Source organism: Dermacentor andersoni, chromosome 4, assembly GCF_023375885.2.
Source record: "Dermacentor andersoni chromosome 4, qqDerAnde1_hic_scaffold, whole genome shotgun sequence".
NCBI classification, from domain to species: Eukaryota; Metazoa; Arthropoda; class Arachnida; order Ixodida; family Ixodidae; genus Dermacentor; species Dermacentor andersoni.
The window spans coordinates 71,543,274-71,553,774 of NC_092817.1; the positions used below are offsets into that span (position 1 = coordinate 71,543,274).

A 10,501-nucleotide genomic window follows, 5' to 3' on the forward strand; every position below is an offset into this window, starting at 1 on the left:
TATGCGCCACGTGCTCTTTAATGAACCTCTTTCGCGCTAACGTGGGTCGTTGGGCACGGAACACGGGGTGTGTGTGGCTCTTTATTGAACCTCTTTGACGCCAGCTTGGGTCACTGAGTATGTGCTGCCGGGTATATGGGCCGCTCTTCAACGAACCTCCTGGACGCCAATTTGGGTCACTAAATGCTACCCGGTATGCGCCACTCTTCAATGAACCTCTTTCGCGCTAACGTGGGTCATTGTGCACGGGACACGGGGTCACTGGGTATGTGGGCTTAGGTCATTGGGTATGTGCCGCCGGGTATAAGTGCCGTGCGACTAGCCGCTCGAGGCACTTTGCGTGTATTCGTGGGCTTCTTTCAAGCTCGAAAAAACAATTTTATGTAGCACGCATTGAGCAACAGAAATCTGTATAGGTAGTTTTTCATGTTGCTCTACAATTTTCTTATTGACACTTTTCCTCTAACTATAATATTTGAGAAGTTGATTACTTAATATTAAAGCTAATTATCTAATTACGCGGTATGAAAAAATTGTTTGAGTATCTTCAAGCGCAAGATTACCTTTGTTCTGTCGAGCTACGTGGCATTTGCATATTTTTAAACTGTGGCTACATTTACCTGGGACACCCTGTATATACATATAGCAATGCTAAGCCTAGAAGACTGTGCCTCGACCGTATAGTGCGCACAGTGCGAGTTCAGGTGGTTGTTCCGCATTTTTACTCTGGACAACATAGAAACGGATGCAATGAGGAGTAATACCAGCTTGTACATAATGAAACTGCTCCATGACAACATCAGAGTGCCCTTACCGCGAATCACAAGAGAACGCGCCCTACATTTGCTTACAATACGAGTGTTCTCTATACGAGAGAGGGATCAATCTGCGTGGCGCGTGCAGTGTACTGTATTGATTAAAAACATCAGTGGGGACATATATGCACTTCATATGTGCGAGTTTTGTATGCCGTGTGCCCTTAATAGGCGCCATTGGTCATGCCTACGTCACATTCGGCTTTATGTCCCAAATACGAAATACTTCCTATTTGATATCAAACGGATAAGGTCCCCACTGTGCTCTGCGTGCAACGTACGGGCATACATAGCCCACTGAATCTGTGTTTGTGTGCATGCGTGCGTGTGTGCGTGCATGCGTGCTAAGATGCATGCATGGTGCCCTTGGTCCAGAGCTCCGCTGGCGCGGGCTTCTCGCTGGCCTGACCTAGAAGAGCTGTTGTCCCTTCAGATCGCAGTCCGTGTGTCGGGCCCTCCAATGGCAACCAGAAGCATGAGGTTAGTGTGAGTGGTGAGTCCATTGCGCGAGGGCGTTTCCCGCACCAGGGGCAAGTGTACTCTAACGCCACCGATGCGACTTTGCTCTCTCCGAAGAGGTTTGAATAAGTGTTCTTTTGAAGTCTGCGCCAGTCCCTTCCGTGACTACGTGTGAGTTTAGGTTGGTGGAATGGGGAAAGCGAGTGTTCGTCGCTCGCTCCTCCGGAGGGCAAGGATCTCCCGCGTGGTAATCGGTGATGCTTTCGTTGTAGGGGGTCCGGCGGTCGAGTCCGCCGCTCAGTTGTTTGATTCTCCAGCGGCGGAGTTTGTCACCTCGTCTCTCTCCAGACCCTCATGCGCTGGACACCAGGTGATTCAGTGGTGCACTTGGAGGGGTTGTCATAGCAGTCTTAATTTGCTGCCGGTCAGTGCCATCTCTTGAGCTATGACACGTTTCTGGCCCATGGACTAACACTATGTGTGCATCTCGCACAACGAAGGCACTTTTCAACTTCCTGAGATATATTTGTCTCAATGAGATATTTTTGTTTGTCGAGTGTTTTGGTGTGTTTTGTTTATGTTGTGTATCCGTGTAGTGCGCCATGCATATTGTTTCGCCTTTCATCATACGCATCTGGAGCAGCATGCTAGGCGTGCCGTCAGGCAAACTTCTCCAGGATTAATAAAACAGCCTAATTCTCTGTCTGTCACTCCCACAATAGGCTAATGGCCAATCATGATATGTCGACAACAAATCGATTCGCCGTTAGATTCAAAAGTGGCTTTCAGCTTGCAGTGAACGAGAATAAAGGGAACCGAGGGGCCCGATTTATATGAATCATATCATCAGAAGCAGACAACGACACCAAGGACAACATGGGGAAAGTTATTTGTGCTTACAAATTGAATTAAAGAAATGGTAAATTAATGGAGAAGAAAATGGATGAAAAACAACTGGCTGCAGGTTGGGAACAATCCAACGTCTTCGCATTACGCGTGCGATACTCTTACCAATCGAGCTACCGCGGCGGCGTTTTCCCATCCACATTTTGGGGTATTAATGTCTATTCTTATTCTGATAACACCACGAGTATGAGTGAAACGCGTCCATTGCATCCATTGGGGGCAGGCTAATGGCACAGCGACGAGTATTGAACGCCTCTACCGCAGTGGGCCCTTCTCGAAAACTACCGAACAGTGGATTTATATCGTAGTGGTTTTGTTGAATCCTATAGCTCTCATGTAAGAATCCACCAAGCGCGGGATGGGATTGGATTCGCTTTGGCCCCTCGCAGGACCTTAATATGCCATTCGGAGTTTTAGCGTACAGGACTCAACAGTGCGTGCATGTGTATGTGTGTGTGTGTGCGTGTGTGTCAGTCGGAGTTCATACTCTCAAACACAGCAGCTATATATAGCGTGAATCCAGTCCGTGTCTCCTAGTTCTTTCTTGGTCACATTACAGCTTGCCCAACATACGTCGTGAACACAAAATTTTGACTTACCTTTGAGAAGTTTCTGCAAGCGCTGTAGGGATTCTTTTCTGATTTCTAGTGTTGCGCCGACCACGTTACCTTCCCAGTCCTCAAGGTTTGGAACCGCAAGTTCATGAGGCACTTGAACAGTACTTTCACTCAGCACCATGATAAGCTTCCTAAAAAAATGCAGAAATAAACTTCACTTTTGCGATAACACTGCGCAATATTTATGGGCAGGCGTTTATCGCTACTATCTGTCCTTCGCACGTACGTTTTGGCTTAGCAGTTTTATGTAAGAGATGCTCACATGAATGGCTGAACATCTAAATCCCCATCCATCAAAACTTGTGATGTATACTGGACACCATGCACAAAAGTTACCATAATTATATTGGATATCATGCGTGTGAAGTTGCCGGCAGTACGAAATGGAGAGCGAGTGCTTGTGCTTCTCTTACTACTCCTCTTCAAATCTCTCGCATGAGGTTTAGATATTGCAAACGTAGATTCGCGGTGCGGTGAACTCTCTTCGACGATGGCTCCCTCAAAGTGTTACACTGATCTACGTCGCGAAAAGGGGCGAAAAATGAAAGCGAAACCCTACAGTACTTTCTCGAACAAGCCAGTCCAGCCATCTTCACAGATGACGTCATTGGCATGGTGCTTCTGCGTCACATGTTTTAGCTTGTCTGAGAAGTGCTTACCGTTTGCGGATTGTTGGGTTACCGTAGGCGCAGACGGCAGTATAACCAAGCGAGTACCGCCATTTTGAGACGCTTTGTCTAATAAAATGTCGCAGTTTCGCCCGAAAGGCGAAGCATCGATTGCGGTAGCAAATTAATCGACAGCTATACGACGTAAGGATAGTCGTCTTCCCGGCCGTGTAAACTTGTAAACACACGCATACTAACTGAATTACCAAGCATGGTGTCACGCGCACATAATCAAACATCAACACATCTTACTCGATGACCGTGGAAACTCGCTGTCAAGACGCTGCAGTCAGGAAATGCAGCAGCAGCATAGAGCGCATGACCTTCGTGCTGCCGCTCGCATCAACGCGAGCTAAGCCGCGAAAACACAGCGCAGCACAGACTCAGTACCCGTCACAGACGGCTTTCAAGATACAGTGGCCCGGCTGGGCGCGCGTGTCCGTCCCGGCCGCCTACAGTAGAACGTGCCCCGCTTCCTTATCCTCCCCGCGAAGCCTCGCTTGCAACAGAAGGCGGCGCGCTTCCTCCCCGCTTTCCTCCGTTGCGCGCGCGAGATTGACCAGCGATCACCGGCGCACATTCGAGGGCTTTCGCTCACACATACAGTGTACGGCGCGCCGCGACGATTTTATCGCCGTTGGACTTTATACGGAACCTCGCGGCGACGCCGATGGCAGAAATGCAGCCGGAGTGTACATATAATTGCTGTTACAATAATATTTGTGTCACGTGAGTGTTCTTGTCGAAGGGAAATCGTAAGAGGAGTGTAGGTTAACGATCATGTCGCTACCAACACTTTGCAGCAGGATATGAGTAGAATATGGTAAGTCACTGGATTGTATTAGCTTTGTATGCTCTCTGATTGAAAGTCGATCTTTATTAAAACTTGCCCCTATACTAGCGTTATGTGAATAGTAGCAAGCTGAGATCCATAAACTGAATTCTGACGGTAGCATCTACATTGAGATTTTAGTTTTCTGTTGTTTTAGCCTTTTTTATATCAGACTTCTTTTATAGCTTTCATATTTACTATCACGGCTAGGACGCAGCACTTGCATCCGCCCATTCATAAGGGGGAAGCCACATGAATATCAACATTGGTGTGCAGTTTACGGGTACGGGATTGGTTCTGTGCAGGGAAATCCGTACGATCAGATGAGTGTGGGCAGGTATTGTTGGAGATATTGCTTCTAAATGTGCTTTTGTCTAGGTACTACAGTACTATGGACAAGGGCGCGCGTTCCTCCGTTTGTCCCTACCTGAGCTGCACTACGCAACCGCGGATAAATCTTCTGGAATAATCTCTCTCCACTCTTGTGGAACGAAGGACAAAGGAAATAGACGATACGAACGTAAACGATACGAGCGCAGACGATCTCCGCTCGCGTCCTCCACTTCATTTGTCCTTCGTCCAGGTTGTGCTGCCCATCCTATAGGAACGTGTTCAGTTACCAAATCGTCCAGCTTTCTGTGTTAAGCCATTCTTAGGCCTGTTCTACTGAAGATAGTTTTAATGAGTTTTGGATTGGAGGCTTTATCATCGTCTTTATAAAAAAAATCCACACAGTAATAATACGTAAAAGTGCTGGCAGGGAAGAATTACCTTGAAAGTTCCAGACCGATTACATTGTCAAACGTTGACTACAAAATGTTTGCAAAAATGTGGTCAAATCGATTGCAGTTTGCGATGTCAGTTCTTATTGGTCCACGTCAAACATGTGGTATAAAAGGCCGCTCCGCACAAACTAACATATACGTCGCACGTGCGGTACTTGAGTACTGTTACACTTCTTATTAGCAACTTTCAATGCTTGCGATTGACCTCGCGAAAGCATTTGATCGGGTCCGGCATTTCCTTTTATTTTCTCTTCTAGAACATGCCAATGTTGGTTACACAGGGCCTAATGGTGTTCGACTTTGTTATAGTCATTGTACAACTTGCTTCGTTACCCGCCGTGGTTGCTCAGTGGCTATGGTGTAGGTCGCGGGATCGAATCCCGGCCACGGCGGCCGCATTTTGATGGGGGCGAAATGCGAAAACACCCGTGTACTTAGATTTAGGTGCACGTTAAAGAACCCCAGGTGGTCAAAATTTCCGGAGTCCTCCACTACGGCGTGCTTCATAATCAGAAAGTGCTTTTGCCACGTAAAACCACACAATTTAATAAACTTGCTACGTTGGAAATGGTAACCTCTCACAACCCATCCACTTCGCGGCGTAGGTGGTACATGGTGCCCTGTGTTCATAGGGGAGGGCGGAAGAGGAATCCCGCTGCAGTAGACGCCTCATAACTCGTTTCCATGGTGGCAATACGTTGTGTCGTTATATTCAATAATTTCAATACCCATTACCGTCAACGGTCATCGCGAAATGGCTTCCGCCGTTTTTTTAATCAAAATTTGTATGGTCTTCCAGCTTTGAACTTATGAGACACTATAACATGTTTCGACCAATGACTGCGGAAGGCTTATGCTTGGTGCATTTGTGTGCGCTACAGTTAGCCTCGCGGTTTTATCTTTTTCGAGATAAATATGCCATTTCAGCGGCCTCAGACCAATGAATAACGACACATTGTCACCGCAAATTCGTTTAATTGTAAAATATTCATTCTTATACTGCAGTTGTTCATGGCTGGGTGACACATACGCAGAGCGTGCCTGTGTAGCACGTGCTCCTACTCCTTCCGTCGCCGACAGCCCTGTAGCAATGCGGATCGTAAAACCTTGCGTTAGTGCCCGCTCCAGTGACACGGGCCAATCACTTACGACAGAAAACGCATGCTTTGCCATAACGAACTCTGTAACATCCGCTGTGATCACATTTGTGTGCAACTTTAAGCAGCGGAACGTCAAAGCACGTCAAACTCCGCAGTGTCTAGGCAAAGGCACCTTTAGAAGTAAGATTCCCCAGCAAGATGTCCACAGAATTAGGTCAAAGGATACTTAGAAACAAGATTCCCATGCAAGATGTCCCCAGGTTTATCTGACCGTACGGACTTGCTGCAAACTGCTTCACTCCGGTATAGACCATTTTCATGGAAATTCCGTGGGCGCCTCGATGTTTGATGACGTAGTGGCGCGTTCATGGCATGCCTCAGATTCCTCCGTTGCCTCCGTGTTTACAGTAGATGAGCATGACCCCGGTGCGGTTCAGCAGACCTCTTTTTCAGCAGATATCGATGGCAGTGGCTGGGTGGACGACACGAAGCTTTGGCCACAACTTCAGAGGAGATGTAAGCACTTTTGGAGCCATTATGCCTTGTCCGAACAGTGTGCGAAGCGTACGCGGTGATTGTACAAAAAGTGGCCTAGAAATATATTACAAACTGTCCAAGCTTTCAGATTTTGTTAATGGGTCGTGTTTCTGACTCAGTAATGTTCGTCGGTGCGGTCACTTGTTAAATTTCTGCTTATAATCACTAGCGGGTGTGCTGACTTGCGGTAGATTTGTTCTCGTCGTGCACCAGGATTTGAGCGTAGATGTTCTGTACTTTGCAATAGCTTAATTGTATCAAATATGTAATATCGCTAATCACGCGCTTACTCTGCGGACCGTCACGAAACATTGAGCTTCGAATATTTGTGTGGTGTCGGTGTAGTCGAGTCGGTGTCGGTGTAGCCGGTGTTAAATATATGCTGAACTTACCCGGGTGGTGCGTGTAACCTATATCAGGCCACACGCGAGTATGCTGGTGTAGAAATCATTATAAGGGCACTCGCTCTTGAAAGAACGTGTACTTGTAAGTCAATTGTGCCAACGGTAAATGACTCGTATTGTGAATTTGAGACGTCAAAACGTAAGAGATCAAAAAAAAAAAAAAATATCGTGCCTGTATCCGAAACGGTAAATGACATAAAATGGGCTCTCACCATTTCTTCCAGTGGTTTATGGCGCAACGAGAGGACACAACGCCATTTCCTGCTCATGAAGCAGTGTTTCGGAAGGCAACCCCCCCCCCTCCTTTTTTCTTTTATACGCCTTTCAATAAATACGCAATCTCGCCTGCCTCGTAAGGAAATCATGCGTCTAGCAAAGCTAATAAATTGCTGCCTATATTTATTGTCAAATTGCGTCTTCAATATTTTAAAAAGAAAAAAACGCACGTGCATCACCGGTAACTTGTTCTGAAATGAGTCGGTTTTGTTGAGCAATAATGCTGAATTAGAGATGAATAATGCTGAAATTCTTACCTGTCCCCGAAATAAAGAAATGCATCTAATTTCCTGGAAGCCATTTGTGAACAGGTAGCTTTTTTCTCTATAGTTGGTTTTTATAATGCGAAAGTAATGCACTGAGAGAGTGAGTCGCTCCTTCTGAGATACTGTTCCAAGCAGTGACGGATCACCATCAATTTCTTTTGCGTTATTTAGACCCGTCGATTCCATCAGCAATGAGTGCCTAGATAGCGAACAAGTATTGTTAGCGCTGGCAACAGCGAATCACCTACTATTACCGTATACAGTAACATATGTTGAGTGCTTTCGTGAGACGGTATGAGCCGTTACAGATAACGAAAAATGACAAATGGCACGTGTATAGAATAAACAACGTAACGACAACAATATATACGAACTGTCTTGAAACCTTAATTAAAGCAAATGCTACGGACAACAGCTGCACTTACCCAGCCTTGCGCCACTGCTTTGTCCAGTTCTTGTGAGCGCTAAACTACGTCTCAGCTTGTTACGAAACGCGAGCGCATGCCGACTGAACTTTCTCCCTGCTTATCGTTTGATAAGCCCAGGCAGATTTCGAACTTCCATCTGACATAGCGCTTGGGGCGTTTGGTGGTGCTAGACGTTAATCTCGGTGCGATAACTGTCTGTGAAAAAAAAACTGATAAAGCAGTAACGCTGTGACCTAAAAGAGACCTACGAGCCGTGCCTCTTCACACTCAAGTTACGTACAGTGTCGGTGTACGCAGTCCTTCGGATAATTTTCTCGAGACCAAGTGCAGATAGCGTCCAGACGTGCGGTATTTTCCCTAAATGAACGTGGCGTGTGCTCAACAGCGGTCGAACGCCCGCTTTCTTTGTTACCAGTGCAGGAATTCAGCAGTGAATTCTTGAGTCGATGTCCCGAAGCGTGGGTGAGTGAGTGAGTGAGTGAGTGAGTGAGTGAGTGAGTGAGTGAGTGAGTGAGTGAGTGAGTGAGTGAGTGAGTGAGTGAGTGAGTGAGTCAGTGTAATAACTTTTTTCGGTCCAGAGAAGACGCAGAGGAGACCCCGCGCCACCAATCCGAGCTTGACGGCCCGATCGCGGGCACTCTGGACGGCCAGGGTTTGGTCGTTGAGTTCGGGGCTGCCCAAAAGCGCAGCCTACCTATCCTCGCCGAAGGAGGAGCCGATGGCTTCACACTTCCACAACATATGATGTAATGTTTCCGTCAGTCCACAGGCAGGGCAGTCCGTACTGGGATGCTTTTCAGGGTATATTGCACGAAGAACCGCAAGGTTAGGATACGCACGGGCTTCTAAAGGTCGAAGGGTCACTGCCCGCGCCTTGCATAAGGCAGGGCGCGGGAGGGGGAATGCCCGTCTTGACAGATAGTAGTGTGTGGTGATATCAATGAACGTGAGCAAGGGTTCCTCGCGGGGCAGGGGGACTGCGGAGGCGGCGCGGTCAGTGAGTCCTCGCGCGGCGTCGTGCGCGCCCTCGTTAGGGTTAGAAGGAGAGCCCTCAGTCGACCCCAGGTGAGCGGGAAACCAAGTGAGAGAATGGGGAGAGATACTTGTGGCGCTTTGGAGAATGCGGAGGGCCTGAGGGGAGAACATCTCGATTCGGTAGGCCTTAATGGTTGCCTTGGAATCGCTATATATTTATTCTCTGCGACCATCGAGCACAGCCAGTGGGATTGCAACCTGTTCGGCTACCACGGACTTCGGAGTACGTACTGTAGCGCAGCAAGTGAGCCTCGAATTGGAGTCGACGATGGAGATGGCGAATGCCACTTGTTGGACATATGCACGGCATCCACGAAGCTTGCCTCAATGTGGGTGTTACGGACATGCTCGAGTACAGCTCTACCCCTGGCCCGACGTCTGCCGAAATTGTGTGCGGGATGCATATTGCGGGGAATGGGCGCGATGTGCAGTAAAGACCTGATGTCGCTGGGAATCCGCACGGCGTCGGGGCACTGGTCGACAGGGTTGAGGCCCATCTCGTTGAGTATCTCGCGGCCCGCCGGGGTGCCGGATAGCCTGAGCAGCTGTGAGCGCTCTGGCGCCTCGATTATTTCTTCGAGCGTGCTGTGGACTTCGAGCTTGAACGGGTTTTCGGTGTGAATGCTTACAGGTAAGCCGAGGGTGAGCTTAAAGACCTTTCTGATGAGGGAATTGATCTTGTTCCTCTCTGCAACATGTCAATTATGCATGGCCGCCGAGTATGAAAGGTGGCAGAGCACAAAAGCATGTATAATGCGGATGAGATTGTATTCCTTGATTCCCCAGTGCCTGTTGGCGATCCTACGGATGAGGCCGAGAGCATTCTCCGCCTTGGCGGTGATATTTCTAAGTGCGGTTTCATTGGAACCGTTAGACTTGATATCCATCCACGATATTCGGAGCGAGTCCACTCTGGGCACCGGGGACCCGTCACCAGTGAATAGCCGTATTTCGCTTTCGGACGTTGGTTTCCAATCACGATGGCTACCGCCTCTGGGTCTTTTCTTGTAGAGAAATAGTTCAGACTTGGGTGGAGAACGTCTGAGCGCAGTGTAAGCGTGTGTCTAGCAATAATACGTGTTGTGTGCGTCTCCCACTCAAGTTACGGTCAGTTTCAGTGCACACAGTCTTTGCGCATAAATTTGCTCGACATCAAGTGCCAATATTGTCCAGACATGCCGGACTTCGCAATATATATGTGGCCTGTGTTGAGAAGCGGTCGAGAACCCGCCTTCTGTTACCAGTGCAGTAGTTTAGCAGTAACACTGCTTTAGGCGAGACTGAACCTTCCTCAATTTTGTGTCCGCAGGAAATAAATAATTCATTCAAGAGCTAGTCCTAGTCAACAAGCTTCTATACATAAATGAGACAAG

General features: G+C 47.9%; 1 protein-coding gene across 1 annotated transcript in view; it reads right to left on the bottom strand.

Annotated features, from left to right (window-relative positions):
• Positions 1-10,379, bottom strand: part of LOC126536307 (alpha-tocopherol transfer protein-like) — a 29,120-nt gene extending 18,741 nt beyond the window's left edge. The window contains exons 1-2 of the mRNA XM_050183224.3: positions 8,091-10,379; positions 2,780-2,928 (exon numbers count right to left, since the gene is read on the bottom strand). Coding sequence (XP_050039181.2) covers positions 2,780-2,918 — 139 coding nt within the window. The 5' untranslated portion in view covers positions 2,919-2,928; positions 8,091-10,379. The remainder of the gene's footprint in view (positions 1-2,779; positions 2,929-8,090) is intronic.
• Between the last annotated feature and the right edge of the window lie 122 nt (positions 10,380-10,501).